The sequence below is a fragment of the Cottoperca gobio genome, chromosome 9 (genome assembly GCF_900634415.1).
Source record: "Cottoperca gobio chromosome 9, fCotGob3.1, whole genome shotgun sequence".
Classification (NCBI taxonomy): domain Eukaryota; kingdom Metazoa; phylum Chordata; class Actinopteri; order Perciformes; family Bovichtidae; genus Cottoperca; species Cottoperca gobio.
In genome coordinates, this window is record NC_041363.1 from 13,362,523 (window position 1) to 13,385,962 (window position 23,440).

General features: G+C 37.9%; 1 protein-coding gene across 1 annotated transcript; it reads left to right on the forward strand.

Moving 5' to 3' along the window:
• Positions 1-236: 236 nt before the first annotated feature.
• rasef (RAS and EF-hand domain containing) lies at positions 237-21,337 on the forward strand. The gene is made up of 17 exons (XM_029440247.1): positions 237-541; positions 5,592-5,738; positions 6,175-6,265; positions 7,399-7,494; positions 8,448-8,525; positions 8,645-8,760; positions 9,818-9,886; positions 10,059-10,125; positions 10,635-10,723; positions 16,365-16,674; positions 17,474-17,614; positions 17,960-18,110; positions 18,836-18,917; positions 18,994-19,108; positions 19,540-19,647; positions 19,818-19,894; positions 21,202-21,337. Exons 1-17 carry the CDS (start codon positions 237-239, stop codon positions 21,302-21,304), a joined length of 2,145 nt encoding a protein of 714 aa, XP_029296107.1. The 3' UTR covers positions 21,305-21,337.
• Positions 21,338-23,440: the final 2,103 nt, after the last annotated feature.

A 23,440-nucleotide genomic window follows, 5' to 3' on the forward strand; every position in this document is an offset into this window, starting at 1 on the left:
TGATTAATCGAGTGGTTTAAATTGTTTTAAATGGATTACCTTGATCAGACTTTTTGTAAATGTGTAACAGCTGTCGAAATGTTTGGATAAGAGCAGACAAGTCTCGAAGTTGGGAACTTTTCGCAGGTATCCCGAGAATAAAACACTGAAGGGTTTCTGGATCTGCTCGTCTCGGTCACCTAAATTCACTGAAACGCCTTCTTTTTTCCAGCCACCCACATCCCTCCGTCGGGGTTATGAGTGCAGAAGAGCAGGACCGGCTGCGCTCTCTCTTTCACGCCTACGACGTGGACAACTCTGGGCGCATCGAGAGAAACGAGTTTCTCACCATCTGTGCGGAGCTGCAGGTTTCCGCGGCAGAGGCCGACCAAATAATTAATCGACTGGACGTCGACAAAGACGGAACTGTCACCCTGCAGGAGTTCATCAGCGGCTTCCAAGACCGCTACGGAGAGGACATGGAGTCGGACGAAGGAGACGTGTCCGCCGCCTGGGAGCACTTCGAGAGGAGACTGGGCGAGCAGGCCAAGTTCATCCCCAGGTGAGAGCGCGCGCCTGTCCGCTGTGCAGCAGCCAGGAAAGTAAAGAACTGTACAGACGAATATGTAAATTATTTAGATGATATAAATGTGTTCAACAGTGAGCGCAGTGTGATGGTGGTGAGACATAATTACATCGACTGAGAAATTCACAAACTATAGAGGCTATTTAAAGAGAAATACATAACAAAACAAGTGTGCGAGAAGAGCCTTTTTCTAAATAGTCCAATGAACACTAACAACTGTAGCCATGTCATTTGAATAACATGCACATGCAGAAAAAAGAGTGACAGTGACTGAATGTAAGTGTGTTTGAGTGTATTATATGTGTGTGTGTGTGTGTGTGTCTGTTATCCTGAAGGCATCTCATTATAACCCAAAGATAAATAAATAAGTTCTCGTGTTAACTCATATTAGAGTGAGATATGTAGTAGGTGCAGGTGATCAAAAGTTAAAACATGTTACATGATTAGTTAATAGACACATTGTCAACTATTTTGATAAACGATTAATCTTTACATTTCCAAACATTATTCCTAGCTTCTTAACTGGGAGGATGTTCTGCCTCTGGTTTTTTTTTTATTAATTGTAAACTGAATATATTTAGGTTTTAAAAACAAAACAAGAAATTTCCAGGATTTTCCAGGGAACTGTCATGCACATTTCTCACCATTTTCTGATATTTTATAGACCAAGCGATTCATTGATATCAATAGTAAACCGATTAATCAACTATGAAAATAATTGTTTGTTGCAGCTCTAAAAGATTCAAATAATTGAAGAAGTTTGTCTTCGGTCTGCCTTGACACTAAAACAGTTAAATATTTATGGATCTTTACAATTAAAATAAAAAATAAGAGAATAATTACTTCTGGTAAACACATCTTTTCACAGTAAAACCAACAGTTGTCTGATGCTGTATGGCTAATTAATTTCAATTCTTGTTTAATACTGAAGTATATGTTTGAAACAGAGTCTTTATCTGTATAATTTTAAATATATTCCTGGTAATTTAGAATTTTTTGTATTGTTGTGTAGGTATTTTGGCCAGAAAAGTATTTTCTTAGTGCCAGTAAAGGATGGTGAGGTAAACACGTATATGATTATGAAACTGTACCCTAATATCAACAGTATTTGTCATATATATTATACCTGGAGCTGCTTATACCAAGTTTCCCCCTTCACAACAATAAAGACTTTTGCTCACTGAATAGTTAATATCACAACATTTGGACCGGCTGAGGGACATTTTGTTGCTAAAACATATTTAAAAGCAGTTTTTCTCTCAGAAATCAATAACGGAGTCTGTCATTACGACCTTACAGCATTTCTGGTCTGACTTTTTCCTTACAAGAAAAACTAATATGGGGATTTTTTAATATTTCCATTACATTTTGGATGGATGCAATTTATCTGTCAGCATCATTGCATTACATTTAGCAGACGCTCTTATCCAGAGCGAATTACAGTGAACTAACTGCAGGGACAGTCCCTCTGGAGCAACTTGGGGTAATTGCCTTGCTCAGGCATAATGCTGGCAGCTGTGGTATTGAACTTACAACCACCACCACATCACTCCACATAGTGTTTCTTCTTTGTGATTGCAGATGTGATGTTTTTCGTTACTTTTTAAACTAAGTTTTATGAACAACAACAGAGGTTTTTTCCTCTTGACTGTGAAGCACAGAGGGAAAACATGATTTATTTATATACTGAGACATTATTTTGAAAATGTAACTCTTATTCTTTCTTTCAAATTAAGCCTGTTATTGCTTAGTTGTATTTTCAAATATACCTTTGCCTACAAAACCTTTGCATTGTATTGTCTGCAGCAGGTAGTATAATGTATATTTGTCATACATGAGGTCTGCCAGGACTTTCTCTATCAGATCTGTCAGGTTCCTTGATTCTCCACAGCACTGCACTTTGAGTTTTGTGCTCCTCTGAGTATCATCGCTTTGCGTTTTCTCTGTTAAGACTTAAGGACTTAAGACTTAAGGTTTTCCTCTAATGATGCCTCCCGAATCGTTGTATGAAAGAACCTATTAACTGTTAGGAGTCCGTTGAGATATAACTTGGTGCCTATGTTAGCCTATAGGCAGAATATCACCAAATTCCACTTATGATACATTTAAAAGTCTTAAGTTATAGTTTTTTTAATTCAGTCTCTCTTTTTTGATTTTTAGTTTATTCAACTTACTTATAATGTATATATTATATTATATATATTATATTTATATATATATATATATATATATATATATATATATATATATATATATATATATATATATATATATATATATATATATATATATAAATTACTGTTGACATTTGATCAAGTGCAAATGCGCAATTGTGCCTTGGACTGAGCCAGGTGTCAAAACTCAATGCTTCTCTTCGTTCTGATGGAAATGTGTCTGTAGCACCAAGTATCAAAAACTGCCAAATACCAAAAGCACCTAATAAATACCCAGATTAATAAACTTGATTACTTGTTCTTTGACGAAATAGTTCCTAATTTATATAAATGTGTGTGTGTGTGTGTGTGTGTGTGTGTGTGGCCCCAGGCCTGGCTTCGTACTTGTCCTCGTGCTGCTGTGCTGCTGTGACATCGGTACATTGATTGTCACAGTGGTGTTGTCTGCTAAATACACTCTCTTATCTCCAAGCAGTTACCGTCAGCAGTCAGCTGAGAGACGACAATTTGGTAAACATCTCACTTCAGTGTCTGTTTTTTTTCAGGGAATGAAAGAATATTGTGTGTTTAACATAGAATAATCAAGAACAAGGAGTCCATTACATTTCATAACTTTTACTGTGATGTAAGGAGTGTATTTTGGTTTACGTAATGAATCTCTTATCTGATTGAGACACTAATATGGGTACAAGATGTCCTTCATGCTTTTCCTCATTTAGTTTAACTTAAAGTCAAAAGCGCTTCATCATGCAGCTGTTTCAAGGTCTGAATTAAGATGTTCCTATGCTGTTTATGAGTGTCTTAACATTAATAGATACATTTTTATGTATGTCTATATCCTGCCTTTATGAAGGCACCTCAGAAGAAGGACCAAGTGAGCACAAATCTAAGTAAAGATACTCAGGTGCAAGACAAAAAGTAGTTAACTGCGAGGCACAAAGGAGGTTTCCACTGTGTGCCTGTTTTCTCTCTCACATTTGCTTTAGGATAATCTTGTAGATAAAAACGTTGCCTTGAAAAGAGAAATAACTTATTTATTTGGAGCCTAACAGTGTGCAGACCTCCTTTGGGCCCAAAGATAGGTACCTCCAAAGGAGAGGAACTGTTTATCATGTTTTTGTTGAAACAGAGGATATTCGTGGATGAAATACAAGCAGCAAACAGACAACAAGCCAAGGTCGCGAAGGGAGAAATACGAAATAGGAGAGCAAGTTTCTTAACTTATGAATAAGTCAAATATATAAATATAAAACAGAATAAGATAAAACAGAATGTAACATTTTAAATACTGTACAGTGGAATAAGATACTGTATACTTTGCTATCCTGGCTCCAAAATGGTGGAATGAGCTCCCATTCAGGTCAGGTCAGCAGAAAGTCTTCCCATCTTCCGTCGCAGACTGAAAACCCACCTGTTTCAACTGTACCTTGGCCAATAATAAAATAAAAATTCTGTATGTAGCACTTACATTGGTTTGGCCTATTTGAAGCTAATGTACTTGCAATATTCTTGCTGTTCTGAGTTTGTATCCTCAAGACTTAAACAACAATCCTAAGCACATGATCATATCAATTACAACCACAACAATAGATTACAAGTGCAACTTTCAGTCTGTGCTAGTTTCTGTGTGTTCCTGTTATGATCAGTTTGTGTTCACACCATGATGTTGCAGCATGTTGTGTGTAACCGTGAGTTATTGACAGACAGGCAGCAGTGCCTATATGCTTTAGCATTACAGCCAGTCCGCCCTGTCGGAAAGCTAACACACATAAACACACTGTAGACTTATGTTATATGACCTTTCCCTTGTTCTGTGACGCAAGACGCTTTATTACTGTACCCGTATAATAACTTCAGTATTACATACATGGGATAAACTGTGTGATTACATTGACACATCCTTCCTGGTTTCTCTATGGTTTTTGGAGGGAATGCTGGTACATGTTGCGATGTAGTTATGCTGTGTCACGTGCAAATAAAGTGAAAGTGTGAAGGTAGCAATCAAGTCATTTGTTTTGTCTATTTTTAGCTGTGCATCTTTTGTGTATTGGACAATATGATTAAATGGATGTACTTAACTAAAAGTTAGTTCTTGAGTTAGTTTATACAGCATATTGTCTCCCAAGGGCCAACTGTAGAAACATAAATAAAACGTTTGACAGCTAATCAGAAAACTCTTGAAGGTTTTTTTTGTTTGGTTTTCATCGTTTATTAATCTTGGTCTATCAATAGAAAGGCACAATACGCAGGAGGCTTTCGTACAGCACTTATTTGTTTTATTGCATAGAGTTAAATAAGAAAACTAATCCCTCTCTCTGTATAGTAAAGCTACAGGCAGAAGGTTGGATTATTTTAACATAAAGACTGGATACAGTGGGATTAGGTAGAACTGGCTCTGTTGTTATGTAATAAATAGTCCAGCACATACCTTCCATAAAACTGCACTTTGTCTATGTATTACCGATTAAACAAACAAGATATAAAGAGTTCATTGTTGAGTTCGGAAGAGGGATTTTTACCTTATGATAGGGCCAGGATAATTGTTTAATTCCAGTCTTTGTACTAAGCAAAGCTAACCGACTGCTCTCGGTAGCTTCATACTGAACGTACATGAGATGGTGTCAATCTTTTCATCTTACTCTCGAAAATAAATCAAATAAGCGTTTTTCGCTGAATGCCAAACTGTTCCTTTAAACTTCAAATATTCAAAGCCCAATAGACTGAATTCAGTTTCACTTTGTTTGACAGAAATTCTTTAACTCCTTTAGGTCCTAAAATATTGTTGGGGGAAACATTACTGTGTCACATACCGGTCTTTGCCAATCTGATGTGAAATCCTGATTGTCTTCCAGGAATGTACAAGCAGCTACGTTGTACCAGAACATCAGCCTGACTGAGCCCAGACTGATTACTCAGTTTGAGAAAGTCGTCATAAACTTCACCAAAGAGATCAAACAGCAAAACTCAGAGATGGAGAACCTGGCCCTCGCCATCAAACGGTGAGAAACAAACACACGTACACACACACACACACACACACACACACACACACACACACACACACACACACACACACACAGACTTTTAATTTTACTTTTACTTTTTTTAGAATTTATGAGGATGAAATTACGTGGCGTCCAGGTTAAATTGAAAATAGATTAATAGATTAAGACAACACTCGCACCTTGTTACTGTAAGACGCCTGAGCAACATTCAATTGTAAGAAAACAAGCCATATTTCACATAAATCCTATGCTGAAGAATCAAATCATTTATCATTAAGGCTTGCGGTGATCCGATATTAATACAATCAAATTTGAGGGCCTTGTAGCTGTAGCTTTCAGTAATCTGTAGAGCTACTAGTATTAATTGGAGCAAGATATTTAGTCAGTGTAGAGATTTGATGGATGGTGACATTATTCTGTTGTTTTGCAGAGCGCAGGACCAGGCATCGATGCAGCTCAGTGAAATGGAGGATGAAATGGACCAACGTATTCATGCTGCTGAGAGAAAATCACGAGAGCAGGTGGGACAAACTCGGACATAAGAAACATCACTTTTTTATCTTATTTCAATACTCCTGGTTCATGTGTTCGTTTCTCTGTAGTTTGTGTAAGTAAAAACGATAGGCAGGGTGCGTTTGTTCAGCTCTTCCCTCATGTCAAACAAACGTACACCGCTGATTATCAGATTACTCATTCAAACTCAGACATGCCTGCTGATCAGATGGATTTCACAACTCTGTGGATCCCAGATATGAAACAATAGATTCATGTTTAAAATGATAAGGCTGTATATATATTTGTGGTGATAGGGTTGGGTGATGTGTGGATGAAAATGATTAAAGATTTAAGGTACATACTTGGTCATTCAAATCGACTGACATGCAACCACTGTGACTAGATAATCTGCAAATCCTTGTGTGGCCACAATGAGTCGACTTTCTGTCATTCTGAGCTGCTGACGATTGTCCACAATGAGGCAGGCATATGATACCGCAACAGCAGCTTTTGAATTCTTGAATTTAATTTATTTTATTGCCTTGTTGGCTTTTTGTTTTTTTCAATTGTTTTCCTTGAATTATAAAATACTGGATTGCCAGGTTTTTTTTAAAGCTGTAGATATTTCCTGGAATCTGGCAAAACACATTAAACAGTGTGGTGTGTGAAAAGATAAGATTTGATAACAATATTTAGCTTTCCATGACATAACATGAAAAGGACTGACTAGGTCAAGCATCAGACCATCTGAATGATTTAAGTTATTAATGTGTTCATTTAATCTTTGCTCTTATATTTGGTCTTGATGTTTCTCTAAAGCTTGTGCAGGAACATAAACTCTGTCTTATCACCACACAGTGTATAAACAGTGTATAAACTTATGTAAGTGTACTTCACCGACTCAGCTAACTCAGTAGCTTCTGTTTGTTTTGTGTTTTGTGCGCGCAGTCATGTTCTGACATCTGAGAGAGGTTTTTATTTTTGGAAATTGTAGATAGACAGTTGCAGATATCGATTCCCCAGCGGCCTCCGCCATTGGTTCAAAACCTTCCCTGAAATAGTCACAGAAATCACATAACTGTAGAGTGAGCACATGTATACTTTTATCAACTGTTGTCTTAATGCAACTAATCATGTACGTGTGTTTGTTTTTGTGTAGGAGAAAAAGCGAACAGAGGCCGCACTGAGTGAGTTACGGAGAAGTTATGAGACTGAAGTGTGTGAGCTGCAGTGTAAGATCCAGACGATGCAGATGGTAAATCTTTCAACTCACCACAATACACCTCCCGAAGGTCAATACAGACTCCGGCAGTCATATTTACAACCCACTTACTGCACACATAGATTCTGCTCAGTGTTGTGTACAGCAGGTAGAACAGCATGTAGATAATAGGATTTTTTAACAATAGTACAATACTGTATGTAAACAACATACCATAATGATAATAAAAAAGAAAGAAAAAGTAGTAGGCTATTAGATATGTATTTATAAAAATAAAATAAAAACTAGCAGGGAAGAGAGAGCTGTCTTTTTTACAGAGCAGCGGGCAATTGGATTTTGTCTTTGATATGGTGAAGAAATGGTTCCATACTTTATTGAATGTCTTTATGGATCCCCTTTAATGGTTATTTAACTTTCTCTAACTTCAGAAAGCATAGTACGTCTTTGATCCAAGTGGGTGTGCATCTTTCAATTTAATCAAAAATAAAGTACCTAGCGAGAAGTTTAACAAAAGAGATACCATTAATTTTTGATTTTCTACTTTCATTTACTTTACTTTAACTTTGCTGTGCATGAGAATAAAGTCTCAGATAAGTATGCAAAACCCTTAAACTACACATTACTTCCGATGAAAAAGCATGTCAAGAAATACAACGATGCACTGTTGAACTGTCATGATGACAAAAAGGCTCCGGAGTCCTGCTGACATTTGCGTTTTCATGAGGTCAAAAGAATAAATCAGTCCTTGTTCAGCTGCTTGTGTATGCAGTCAGTGTTGTTGATAAAGGACTACCTCTGTCCCACTGGGAAGCAGAACTGTGTTTTTACCAAACATGTACAGTACATTTAACTTTAAATAAGCTGTTTGTTATTGCATCTAAATGTCATGTTGTTATGTATTTGTACACTACATGCTGTTTCATCTGATTTAGGTCCAACTGAAAGTCAAATTACCTTAATTCTAAATATGTGAACTCGTCCATCAGATAGAAGAGAAGTACAAGAACATCACCGTGAAAGATGAGAGCCCAGCTTTGAAGAAGAAGATCAATGAGCTAACACTGGTGAGACTAAATATGCTTAAAATCATTAATAACATGCCAGTGAATTTTGTATGAGGCATTTGTCTTACTTTTCTCTCAGCTCCTAGTTTGCAACACTCTCACACTCTTCCTTTCTGCAGGAGAACCAGCGGTTAAAACAGGAGCTGTTGAAGTCTCAGACCAAAGTTGCCTGTCTGCGCAGTGACATGGACTCGCTAAAGACGGAACTAACCGACCAAAGCATGAGCTCTGAACAGTAAATTTATTAGCGTTTGTGTCCTTGTGTATGCTGTGTGTTGATGTTTATATGTTTTATTTCTTGATATAATTATTCAGTTCAGTTTAGGGTCATTTGACTGGATTAATCTTGATTCAAGTTGAGTTGAGTTTCAATCTTTTTTTGCAAGACATGGAAGGTGAATCACAGTCTAATAGGCCTGTGCACTTCTGTCTCTGCTTGATCATAAATAAGGGGATGCATTTTTTATTTCTCACAGTGAAAAAGAAAAAGGATTGTTACATAAGACTACACACACACTACACACTCTTCACTTCCAGGGTAAACTCTAAACCTACAATTACTGAGTTGCAGAACAGGTTTTCTCCACTTGTTTCTCAGCTCACTTGTAGATTTATGTGAACTTGAGAAAAATTGATATTTGCAACCTGTTGTCCATCACATGTATTCAAACCTATATTTAAATAAAAATAAATACATAGTTTTAGAAAAATAAAGTATATCACTGTGTCCCGAGTCTGCACATCATACGACTGTTGAGAGGTTTTGCTGCAGAGGGACAGAGAGACTGAGACTGGGCCCCTCTGTCTGACAGACGTTCGTTCCCCGGGGTGTTTTCATTTAGTCACAGCTGAAACAGGATATCCTGGAGTGACTTCACACACACAATAACTTCTTTAGAGGCGTAACTTAGCAACATAACCAATGGCAGGATAACACTCCGCCTCCACAGTCCATCTCATTGATGGTGTTTACATTGTTGCTTCTCTGTCTTTGAGCTGTCTCATGTTAATCATACAATAGGTGTAATGTCTTTGGGTGAGTCAGTGGATCTTATGTGAATCTCTACTTTTACTGACATTAACTGGGATACAGTGTTATGGAAATAATGTATCTCTCATCCTATTTATTGTCTGTTTTCAAAGTCAGTGAGTTTGTGTAGAGCATTTTATGTGCAAGGTGTGCTGTGTGACACTATTTCAGATTATCATAACTTTTATAACTCATAAAACCTTTTTCACATTTTTTTCTTTTATATTCATAATAAACCAACACTTGTGGTGTTTTGTTGCAGAGACGAGGAGCTCATGAAACACTTCTCTGATGAGCGAGACATCCTGGAGAGCCAGATTGAAGTTCTGCAGTAAGTCAGACAGTATCAAACACAACAACTAATGTTGAGGTTTTCCACTAGAAATGGAAAGAGATCTGACAGCACTCATAAATCACTTAGACTCAAGTAAGATAAAGAAAAAAGCTGTATATTGAAGAATAAAGAATTATAATAATGAATACGTTTCCTTCTGTGAGGATAGGACAGCCAACAGGAAGCTGCATGACAGCAACGATGGGCTGAGATCCACCTTGGAGAGGACCAACAGGGTAAAGCTGCACAGTTAATTGAAAAATAATCAAAATTCAAAATGTCAATTGAGTTGGTGGTTATTTACTTAATATTGTGATGATTCTTTATATAAATAGTCAGTTCACGTTTGACTTTCAATCTTTTTTACAATCGTTTTTTGTTTTTTACAAGACATTACAGTTTAATTGCAGTCTAATAGGCCTCATTAACATGTTTGATTTATCAGGTTTTACTGCAGCTCTCTGCTGATTGTATATTTAGGCATGTTTTTCTCATTTTTCACTGTAGGACAGAGAGAACAAACTTGGTATTCTAATGCTTAAACCTAAATATATAATTTAATACATGTAAAAAATACATTCATTGGGACAACAAATGATATGCAGTAACATCCGGCATTTGATTAATGAATGTTCAAAATGTTTTGTTAGCTGAAAACTCTATGTTGTGTTCAAATGATTATTTGTCAACTTCCTGCAGCCTTGTAACAATAGAAAACTTAATTTTAATTGTTGTTGTGTTACAGTCTGGTAACATTGGATCACCAGGAGAAATAAAGCAGAGAAGCAGAAGTAAAAGCATCTGCTACACATCACCCTATGCACTAATGGATAGGTAAGACCTGCAAGCAATGCAGATGGTGAAGAAGTGTTAAGAAGTCTCACCTTATATCTGTTCAAATATCACCATATCTTCTACGCCTATGTGCTACTCCTTTAGTATATATTATATATGAAATGATCTTCTTATTCCTAAAGCATTTGAATTATTTCTGTTAGAAACACATCTGGATGTTGAGCACTTTACATTTCATTGTTTTCAGTCGTATCGAGGACAGAAGTTTAATGTTAAACAGTAGATTTAGGATGATTAGCAGCTTCAGGGTTTTTTGCTTCAGAGCAGGTTTAACATGTTTGCATCTCCAGTGCAGAAGGATTAAAGGATTAAAGGAGTAAACAGTGACAAACATCAATTTAAGATGTTTTTACTTTAAGTGTTTTTCTCCAAGAACACATGACTGTATTTACACAGTAGTTAGGTAAATGTTGAATTTGCTGAGAGATATTGTTTTAAGGTGCTGTCCAAGCTAATGAGCTGAGAAGTTGAACCACAGGTTCTGAGGTGATTAAACACAAAGGTTTTGTCTCAATTTCTTAAGAGGTCAATGTGTTACTACTGGATGTCATAGTGACCTTGTGGCCAAAGACGTATACCACGTAACTAGAAGGTTACAGGTCCAAATCCAGCCGGGGATCTTTGCTGTTTATCAACCACAACTACGACCCCTCGGTGTATGCTGTTAAAGGCCGCATTGACAAAACAAAAAACAAAACAAAATATCTGAATGGCTAGACACCATTAGGTGTAAGTGAGAAAACATATTTGTTTGTTATTTCGGTGAACTAATGCATATTTATACTTTAATACTTTTACACTATACACATACAATGTGCTTACTGTATGTACTTCACCAAAAACTATTACGTCCAATATATGTTTTTATCTTTGTCTTACAATGTTTGTGTTCTGTTTGCAATGTGCATAATCACAGAACAGTTTACTATGTATGTGTACATATATATGCTGTTTTTATAATGCTTTTGTCTTGTTTTTCTACGTGCTTTGAAGGGAAGCATCTGTATTCATAGCTGTATATGTCTGTAAATGACATCATGTAATACTAAAGCTAAAATACTTTATTGCAGCAGTGTTTTCTTTCTGTGTGGCCATGACAGGGAAAGTATAAGTTATGTAATCACTTCAAAATGTTTACCGCCATTGTACTGGGATCAAGGCAGAACACTCAGACACAGATATCTCAAAACTAAAGGCCCTGTCACACATATTCGTATGGCGGAAACGTATAGGAAAATAGCTCACAATACGTCCAAATACGTCCAACTTGTCATCGGATCGGATCGGAAACATATACCGATACGCATGTCTAACCAATTGATAGCGCATCACTTATACTTCTACAAAATGTATCAGACGAATGCCCAACAAATGCATAACGTATAAATAAATATGGCGTATACAAAGTATCGGCAATACGCTGGTGTACGTTGATATAAGGTAAGGTATTATTAAGTAGGTAAGTAGTATTCGTTAAGAGCAGGCGGTGTAATACTGGGGTGCGTTGTTGAACACTGAGTCTGTTAAAATGTTTTGAGCATGTTCAAAATTTTCGGACGTACCCAACGTGTGCTTCATAAGTTATGCAGACGGTACATAAAAGTTACATTACATTAGACATACGTGAATACTGAATACAGTACGTCAATACCTACATCAATACAGTACGTCAATACATTAGAGCAGTGTTTCTCAAACCTTTTCAGAACAAGGACCACTTAACCAATAAAAAAAACCTCACCAACCACCTAACTCCCAAAATATCCAAAAACAATAGGTCTGCTTACCACTCCAACAATATATTACAAATGACAGCGTAATAATGACAGCTTCATGTGACCTTCTCAAAATCGCTCGTTCACACATTAAATCAACAATACAAATACAACTGCGGATTCTACAAGCATTTTGTTCATATGCGATTTAAACGGTGAATGCTGATAGATTTTACACATCATATGAAAGGTAGACTACATTTATTACTGAGTTTATGTCCGTACAGAGCCGCAACTTACCCACAGCAAGATCGTTTGCTACTGAGAGATACGCAAAATGCAAACTGCCTTCGTCATGTGTTTCTTAAATTCATCACGTTTTCTCTCAAAACATCCTGAAGGTTTCCCAACGTGATCCTTGTGTTTACTCTCAAAATGTCGCTTGAGTTTGGTGGGTTTCATAGCCTCGTGTGGATTGGGATCCTCTTCATCTCCAGTCCAAAAAGATCCAAATGTGTGTGTAGTCGCTGTGATATTTTCTCTTCACTTTAGCGCTGGACTTTCCACGTTCAAGCCGAGTCTCACAGCTTTCAGCCGGGTGGTGGTTGGACGGCGAACCGCTCTCCTAGGACTCAGTAACGCACACAAAACCACTTGTTGTCGCTGCGGCTGAACCACTTGTAGCTGCTGAATCAGGACGATGCACCTTCACTGATCAGATCTTTGATTTAATTTTCTTTTAACTGACCCTGTCTTGAGCCATCGATCCATCTTGTCAAATTGTCCGCGCAGATCATTTATGACGTAAGATCGTAAAACTAACCTACGTAACTACGCAACATCTATGCTACACTCTAGTCCAGGGGTCTGGAACCTATGGCTCGTGAGCCATATATGGCTCTTTCGATGACTCGATATGGCTCGCAGATCATTTTGAATTTTTTTTAACATGATTAACAAGTAATAAATAAGTAAGTAACTCTGTCACTGCATCATACATGTCCGTGATCACACGGCCCTGAAGCTGGAGGTTTAACAGTGATATGCCTCGTTATGTCGCACAAACAGTCCAGCTCACATCGACACTTTTCGTCCCAGAGATCTGTGATGTGTTTCCCTTTGCTTCCAAAAACTGCCAGATTTTCTCACGCAACTTGAAAAATCTATTCAGCACTTTCCCTCGACTCAGCCATCGCACCGCCATGTTCAGAATGTATCTCCTCAGGAAAAGAGTTAAATTGTCTCTTATAAAGTTTCCTGTCTGTGTTACGGTGCTTATTACATGTTCCATCTCCAGAGCTTTACAACACAGCACTTCCTGGTGTATGATGCAGTGATACACCGTCAGCTGCATCTTCTCCAGCATCCTGCCAACTAAGTTCCGTCAGTTTGTCCCAGGGCAGTTTCATTTCGCACACATTTAGACACTTCCTCAAATATGTATTTTCCCGTGGTTGTGCCATGCATTGATTTAATTACCAAAACCGGCAGGCCAGTTATGATAGACATATATTTTCTCGCGGGCCGGTAATAATTGTGGCCTTGAGTTTGACACCCGTGCAGTAGACACAGAAACGTGCACATAAATTAGATAAATAACATAAGCGTTTAGTTCAGGGGTCGGGAACCTTTTTGGCTGGGAGAGCCATAAAAGCCAAATATATTTTTATGTATTTCCTTGAGAGCCATATATTTAATAAATTTGAATGCAACTTTATGCGTGCATTTTTTAAGAATAACACATCTCCGAGTACTAACAGCGGTATCAATATTTCATTGAACAGGTGCTCTTTTATTAAATAAACTACACGCTTACGTTATTTATCTCATTTATGTGCACGTTTCAGTGTTTACTGTACGGGTGTCAAACAAAGGCAATTATATCCGGCCCGCGAGAAAATATCATATGTCTGTCATAACTGGCCCGCCGGTTTTGGTAATTAAATCAATGCATGGCACAACCTCGGTAAAATACATTTGAGGAAGTATCTAAATGTGTGAATGAAATTAAAGTTTTTGGAAAGCAAAGGGACACACACCACAGATCTCTGGGACGATGTGAGCTGGCCTTTTTGTGCGACATAACGAAGCATCTCACTGTTAAACCTGCAGCTTCAGGGCCGTGTGATCACGGACATGTATGATGCAGTGAGAGCTTTCCAAGCCGAGCTGCCTGTGGGAGACTCGGATGCAGCAAGGAAACTTTGGTCACTACGTGTTTCCAAACACTGACAAACCATCTCCACCGCTGTGTTCCCGACCGCGCATTCTGCTGATCAACTGAGCGCATTTGCCGACTTTGCAGCTCAGAAATTTAAATTGAACTGCTCAGCAATCCGACTTGACTTGACTTAAAAATATGTTCCATATCTTTTTGCACTTTATCCAATGTGCACCCTGTTCAATAAATGTGGACTGTGTTTGGCCCTCGACGTAGTCCCAGTTATTAATGTTGGCCCTCTCTGTGATTGAGTTCTACTGCTTGCTTTGTGCAGTTTCTCCTCTGCTCAGTTTTGCGAAGGGCGGGGCTCCGCCCCCTACGCACACACATGTGAACTCACCTTAACCTACAGTCAGAGACAGAGCGGAGGAAAGGAGAGGGGAGAACTAAAAACTAATCCGCTGCTAAATGCTTTACTTTAAAATGACACCATATAATAATTATTTATTACTTGTCATGTTGCGTTAAGGAAAGAGCCATATGTTCCCGACTCCTGGTTTAGTTTATTTAATAAAAGAGCACCTGTTCAATGTGAAAAGTGAGTTGTGAATATATAAACAAAAAAATCAGGGGAGGGGGGCACAGACAATGGTAGGGGAAACACTGATAGCGTGTTTAGTACTCGGAGATGTGATATACTTAAAACTCAATTTTATTAAATATATGGCTCTCAATGAAATACATTTAAAAATATTTAGCTTTTATGGCTCTCCCAGCCAAAAAGGTTCCTGACCCCTGCTCTAGTATATACTAGTAATTTTTAAACAGTTTGAGAAACTTAATATAAACTTATAATATATTCATTTCAAATGTGACATTTTACCAATATGCTCACAGACCACTAGCGGTCGCTCACGGACCAGTCGTGGTCCGTGAGCGACCGCTAGTGACCACTCTTTGAGAAAGACTGCATTAGAGGTACGTTAGATATAGGCTACGTCAGCTGAAAGGTGAACCCTATAGCCAATTTATTGATAACGAATGGATAATCTATTCGTAACCTATGTTAAACGTATGCCTGATGACGGAGTAAATTATTAAACGTGTTTCTACAGTACAGCTAGCATTAAGCTAGTTAGCTTATTGGGGTTTGAATATAGTATATAGGGTCCCTGTGAGTAGCTCATCCTCACTTCTTCACAGCACGTCTTGATGAATACATCAACCCATCATCAGAGAGCATGGAGGATGCTGAGAGGCTGCGACAAGAGTACATTATGTTCTCCAGCATCAGCATGATGTGAGCCAAATGGCACTTTTCCAGCTCCGTTGGCCAGACGCTTACGTTTTAAATAAGTAAGTGATACGCTATCAATAGGTTTGACATATGTATCGTAATTCGTTATGTATTCGTTATGTATACGTCAGCTACAACACCACTATGGAAAAGTTGGACGTATTTGGACTCTAACCAATTTTGAGCTACTTTTCATATACGGCGGCATGTTTCTGCCATACGGAACTGTATGACAGGGCCGTATGTCTGATGTGTTCGGCGTATCGTCTGCATCCTTCGAACGATCACAAGTTACCCTTAATTTATATCAACGTATTGCCTATATTTCATATGCACCGGCATACGTTTCTGTCATACGGATATGTGTGACAGGGCCTTAAGTGGCTGGATACCACCAGGGATAGCTTGTTTTTTGTGTCACAAATTATTTCATGACCTCTTTCTCAGGTTCTCCCAGGGTATGGATGAGTTCCCTATCTATAGCCGCCGGCCCAGCTGTGACACTCTGGCCTTGGCCATGTGTGACCCGGGCCTGAAGCGTAGACACAGCAGTGAGTGCGAGGAGGACAGCCTGCCTGAAGTCTACATGGACAGTGGCCTGTCAACACTCAGAGGTTCCCACGGAGGCTACGACTCAGAGCAGGAGGTCAAAGGTCTAGAAGAAGAGGAAGAGGAGAATGAGAATGAGAATGAGAATGAGAAGAAAATGGAGGATCACAATAATGACAGCGTGACGGGAGAAAACTCGGACACTGAGGTGAGACAATAAGAGACACAAGTGTACCTGCCCATCGATACTGTAGCAATGCAATATTTGTTTTAGAGTGACTGAAACGGCTCTGTGAGGCTGTCAGTATTCGCTGTAATAAGATAATGCTAACACACTGATGCAGGTGTAATGTTTACCATACTTAAGGAACACTAACGCAAAGTACAGCTCACGCTCATTTTCAGGTATTTCGACATAAACAAAAGTTTTTAACAAATTGAAATTTGGGGCTATATGAAAAGTCAGGGGATCACCAAAGTCAGTGTGATTTATCCTCTGGGGACCATAGATGTCTGTTCAAAATATCATGCTAATCCATCCAATAGTTGTAGAGATATTTCAGTCAGATTCAATACATTTCCATGCCAAGAGCACTCACTTCTAGAAGGCTAAAAAATTAGATGAATAATATTTCATACAGCTGCACAGATTTTTTTGGTGGTCAAGTGAGTCATTAGCCCCCAAATAACAACGACTTTAGTGGATGATCTGTGAGTCTGTGAGAGTTGTGAAGTGATGGGTTTGCATAATAACCACACTCATACTCTGCTTCAATCAATAAATATAAAAGAACATTGTAGAACTAAATCATTGAGGTTAAGGAGCCATTTTGAAAAGCTTTTTGCAGTATGCCAAAAATAAAGTGCTTGGTGTAGCAGGACACACGTTTGTAGCTTTCAACAACTTGCTCATGTTACACCTGTACAGGTTTAAATAAGTCATAGTGAACACATGTGAATTCTGTGATTTTTGTATTGATGTCTGCTACTGTGTGTCTACTTCACAGCCAGGAGAGACTCAGGACGGTGAATCAGCATTCGGGTCAGACAGCAGCTCAGTTTTGGACTGGAAGCCATCTGAATTCATTAGTGTGACAAAACCTTCACCCCCGACTACACGGAAAGCCGTCAGTGCCATCAGTGTTCAGGTAAGAGAAAGATGGAAGAAAGAAAGGCAGTTATCTGGAGGATAGGAGGAAGTGTTCAGACCCAACGACCTGACTGAGAGAGGCATAGTTTTTCATAGTCAACCAACCAAAAGAAATCAACATAAACATTTTAGGATCTAAGTGTATCGTCTCCTGAAGTGGCATCAAACCTGTCAGTCTCTAGCACTAATGGATTCAAATACAAAAAGCAGCAAAATAGAAGGACAAAGTATATGATTATATTACATTTTATTATATTTAACATGACGTAAAGGTTCAGAATGAGTGTTGCCTGAGTGCCTCACTCTTCCTTACCTTTGCTCTCCCTCTCTGTCCCCTCTCCAGAAGGAGGACATTGGCAGCACCAACCTGGGCTACATGACATCAGAGAAGGCCTACAGGATTGTGCTGGCTGGAGACGCTGCTGTGGGAAAGTCCAGCTTCCTGCTTCGCCTCTGCAAGAATGAATTCAAATTAAACTCTAGCGCTACACTGGGTGAGCTGGAGGAACCAAAACCAACTGTTTGTCAATGTAATGTTAGAAAAACAAGCCATATTTTCTCTTTTTTTTTATGTTATTTGGACTCAAAAAACTGATGGAGAGATGGAGTAGGGACCCCCTAGTATATATATTGTATAGAAGAGGCTTGAAGAGAGGGGTTAGTTCTCTTCTCCCCTTGCCTCCGCTCTGTCTCTGACTGTAGGTGTGTGTGTGTGTGTGTGTGTGTGTGTGTGTGTGTGTGTGTGTGTGTGTGTGTGTGTGTGTGTGTGTGTGTCGGGAGCGCAGCTGAATGTGTGCATTGCTGACTGAAAGATAATGTCTTCTGCCTCCATTTATTTGTTTGCTACAATATGTTGGATTCATGTTAATGTGTATTTAAAGACATTTACATTGTAAAAAAAATTGGTTGGTCTAATCAACCAAAAATGTTGCGCGCCCCCTGCAGTGGGTCCCCCTATTGAAGACCTCTGCCCTACAATACATACCTAGGAGATAAAAAGGTCATACCTTCCCCCCGTGTCATGTACCTAAATAAGACAAAAGAAACAAAACAGTAAAGCAATGCAGTATTTTTTCCATTACAGACATATCTACAGTAATTCTGATCAGGCACTGCCACTGAGCAAAGCCTTGACTTACTTAGTAAAATGTGTCTATTTCCCTTTTTTGCCAGCTTAGAAGTGTAACAGTGTTGGTTTTTGTCTCCTTTGTGGGTTCAGGAGTGGATTTCCAGATGAAGACACTAATCGTGGATGGAGAGCCCGTCTTACTACAACTATGGGACACTGCAGGACAAGAGAGGTGCGTGTTGGTGTCAATACAATTTGTATTTGTATGTTTGTGTGTATCTTAAACCACTTTATTCCCTTCATCTCAGGTTTCGCAGCATTGCAAAGTCATATTTCCGTCGGGCGGACGGTGTGTTGCTGCTGTACGACGTCACCTGTGAGAGGAGCTTTCTTAATGTTCGAGAGTGGGTGGACATGATCGAGGTAAAGCTTTCTGCTAAAAAGTTACTGACTGACACTGTTTGTGATTAGTAAAAAAAGTTACAGACTCCAGAATTTGTGTTATTATAAGATGTAAGTAAGTAAGTAAGTGTTGTCACATGTTCATTTGAATATCAAACTAAGTGATGTTGTTGTTTCTCTCTTTTTACATGCAGCAGATATGTAAGTGTTGGATGTGCATTGTTTAGATTGTGTTTCCGCTGTTACACTGTGGGCATGTTGAAATTTCTGTGACTTTTTATTTATGCATGTTGTATGTGTTTGATATAATGCATTATGTACACACTGTGGTGCTCAATGTCAAACCAATGTTTCTGATGGGGAGTTTAATCACCATGCCGCAAAGTATGTATTTTGTTTTCTATTTTATTGGTTCCTGTTTTAACATTTTCTTCCTTTTGTTTGGGTAGCAGGATGTGTCCCAGGAGGATATTCCCATCATGCTTGTGGGTAATAAGTGTGATCTTAGACAAGATGGCGGTAATTGTGTCCCGACCAGCTATGGAGAGAAACTTGCCATGGTAATGACAATAAACACCCCTTCATCTTAATATACTTATAGTATATTTTAACATAACTCTGAACATTTGTTTCACCTTCTTCAAATCTACTCCTAACTCTTATCCTAGTTTAAGCTAAATATAAATCCAAGTCATAACACTTAACTTAATTTCCTTTCTTCACCGGACAGACATACAACACTCTGTTCTGTGAAACTAGTGCCAGAGATGGTTCCAACATCCTGGAGGCTGTGCTGCACCTGGCCAGGTGAGATTCTGTTTCAGTCAGCTGAATGCACTTAACAAAAACAGCAAAGAACATTTTCATCTTTAAAATCTTTTATAATTTTGGAGACATTTAAAACAGGTGTAATTATTAAATAATGATTTGCTTCCATTTAGCTGTTCCAGAGCACATGTGTTGTATATGCAGGCTAATCGACATGGCTTATTGGGGCACTACCATCGAACATTGTTGCTGTAAATAAGTTAAAGGTACCTTATCTGAGGAAAAAGAAGGGTATATTCTTTTTTTTGTTAAATAATTCCACAAAAAATTATTGTGACCTTTGCTGCATATAAAAGTAAAAATAAAATTGCTTGCTGCCGAGGAAAACAAACATGGTGGTTAAAGGTGCCCCATGGTGTTTTCTTGTAAATAAACAAAAGTTATGTTTACATTCAGTGTTACTCGCCAACACACATTGTGTGGATCCTTGAGGTCAAACAAATGTGTTGAATGTATTTCTTTCTCATAAAACATTTGCAAAACCGATTTTTACATTTTAAAGCCTAGATTGTTTACATCCATTTACCTTGCTAGTCTTCTTCTTCCCTGCCTTTACTGGCGCATTGCAGCGTATCTTGGCGGGTTACTTCCACCTGTTGATAAACAAAACGAGGACCCACTCATAGAAGAACAGCTTCATAGAGCTAATTGAGGGTTTTTTTAAAACTTCACAAGGTGCCTTTAAATGAGTCTCAAAATACACTTGTTTGTTTATTGGAAGTTGCAAGTTCTCTATTTGGACTGATATGAAATGAAACCCAAAGCATGACTGTTTGAATGAATGCAACCACCTTTGTCTCATTTAGGGCTGCAACTAACATCTATTTTTATTATCTATTAATCTGCCGATTTCTTCCTAGATAAATTGTTTAATCAATAAAATGTCAGATAATAGTGAAAAATGTCCATCCCAGTTTGTTTGTTGTCTTGTTTTTGTCAGTCCAAAACGCAGATATATTCACTTTATGATATAAAACAAAGAAAAGCAGGAAGTCTTCTGCCATTTTTGCATGACAAATGTACTTTAACGATTAATCGACTATCAAAAGAGTTATGCAGTTATAGTCTCATTCGAGGTCTACATACTTTAGTTTTGCTTTGCTGAACTCTATTAGTGGTAATGAAATGTGTTGATCCATGAGGACAAGTGATTGGTAAAACATAATTACAAAAACATCTGATAATACTGTAAAAAATGTTGAATGAAAATGAAATGTAAAAAATTTAATTTAATTTTCTTCCATGAATTTTTTATTCCACCTGTTCCCTTTCTTTCCACCCTACAGGCAGGTAACACAGAAGGCTGCTTTTGATGAGAAAAGTCAGTATCAGTCGCTGCCCAAATTAGATGCTCCGAGGAGGAAACCAAACTTCTCCTGCTGCACCTGATCAAATTCATCAGAGCTGAGAGCCTCATCACAGGGGGGGAAATTCAAATCCAGAAACTTTCCAAAACAGAAATGAGATGTATAATATCTGCAGAAATACTGCAACAGGAACAAATCATCGTTGTAAATAACCAAAACTATTTAACATATGGATTAAGTGAGAAAACAATCATGGGATCACATGAGTTCAGATTTATTTTGTTGTATTGAGCTGTATTTCAGCCACAGCTTGGTGTCTGACTGTTCTTTATTTTATGAATGTTTAAGTTAGTGTAAACATCTTGCCATTGAAAGTTATGTTAATTTGTATTATGCTATTACATATATTTGCAGTTTGAAGTTCCTTCCACATATACTGTATGTTTTGGTTTGCTCAGAGTGGCACTGCCATGTTGTGAAGACCCTCCAAGCAAATCATTAAAAGAGACAAACAGCTGTGAAATGTGTAAAATGTATGATAAGGATTTGAAAGTGAAGGCAAGTATATAAGCTTGTTTTTAAATATTGTAATGATGAGACAATAGGATATAATAGATTCTTATCTGGTTACACTAATAACTGTGTTGTAAATGCTGGTTTGAAATTATCTGCAGCATGTTGGTGGCCTGAAAGGAAACAGTGTTGTTGTGTGTTGTTTGAGCCACCCAGAATGTCAAACTTTGCTGCAAATTAACTGCATCAATGGCGTACATGTGGACACTAAGAATTATCGGCCTCGTTTTTATTCATATACAATGAACCCTTGTGCAATGTGTGATTGTATGAGACTTCATGCTAATGTCACAACCCACCGTTACCCCACAGTGTTACATTTCTTTTCATTTGACTTCCCACTTGGGATTACTGTCTGTAATAGAAATGATATAATTTGAGCTGAATGTATAGCAGATCATTTCCAATTTGCAAGAATGCTTTAAATAACTGCTTTTATTTTATTTTCTGGTATGGGTAATGAAAATAAGTTCAGTATAAAAGAGAAGCAGGAAGCAAAACCATTATTTTTAATACCTCAGATACAGTACATACTTCATATGCTATCCTGGTAAATATTCACTACTGGTCTTATAGAATATGTCTTATCTTATTATTTGTTATTATGTTTAAATTATGAGCCTGCTGAAGAGTCATTTGTAAAGATTTCAATATGCTTTCAGTCAAATGCACAAACAGCTTTCTAGACAATCTAGACAATATAGCTATTCACCCACCTCCGAGTGTGTATAAACACTTCTACCTTCTTAACGTTTTTGGGACGCCGCTTTGTAGAAACTAGTTTGTTTGAAACATACTGAACTCTTTAGATTATGCTTTTAGACTCCACATGGGTCACATCCCTTATTGTGATGTTGTCAAAGACCTGACTCAACTCAAAGCTCAAGAGCCACCAAATATTTAAATGTGCATGTAGCATTGAACCTGTTGCTCAGCTATTTATTTCCACACAGATTAAACTTCTTTTTGAATAAATGTCTTAAGAGGTGCATCTGTGAAGTCACTGCCTTTGCAACTCTCTTTGTGTCTAGGTGTTAAAAGTCCCTTTCTCAATAAAAAATAAAGTGTGAATGCCACGTCAAAAGACCAGATAAAACATTACATCTTAATTTGGAGATGTAATCAGATACTTTGAATTCAGTCATTGAGTGAGGATAGTTTGACCTAAAACTAAATAAAAAAAAATAAAGCCACAAAAACGCCATCCTAAAAGATGAGAAACAGAAAGCGCCCAATAGTGCAGAACTTCTAGATACCTTTACTACATTTCCTATCGTCAAAATGTACTTAAAGTATCAAAAGTAAAATTTGTATTGCGGGATTATTATTACTGATACATTAACACATGCAGCATTATAATGTTGAAGCTTGATAAGACAGCGAACATCTAATCTTCAGTTTTTAATGTATGTAGTGTCATCTATCAATTTTAGAAGCCAGGGGTTCCCAAACCCTGAGCCGTGGACCAGTTACAGGCCTCACAATAGTGGGGCGGATTCAGAAACTAAATTTCACTTTTGTTAACATTGTGATCGGTCATTTGTGCTGCATTCATGTGGTGTCGGAATAATTGGGAAAAGAAATACAACTGGGAACTTGTTACGCAGATACTAAAAACACTGCTCCAAAATAGGCAAAAATAACC

Excerpts from the sequence above, each read along its gene's own strand:
- rasef (XM_029440247.1), top strand. The coding sequence starts at position 237 with ATGAGTGCAGAAGAGCAGGACCGGCTGCGCTCTCTCTTTCACGCCTAC. Across the intron at positions 8,761-9,817 it reads CAAAGCATGAGCTCTGAACA|AGACGAGGAGCTCATGAAAC; the intron begins GTAAATTTATTA and ends GTTTTGTTGCAG. Across the intron at positions 18,111-18,835 it reads AAACTCTAGCGCTACACTGG|GAGTGGATTTCCAGATGAAG; the intron begins GTGAGCTGGAGG and ends TTGTGGGTTCAG.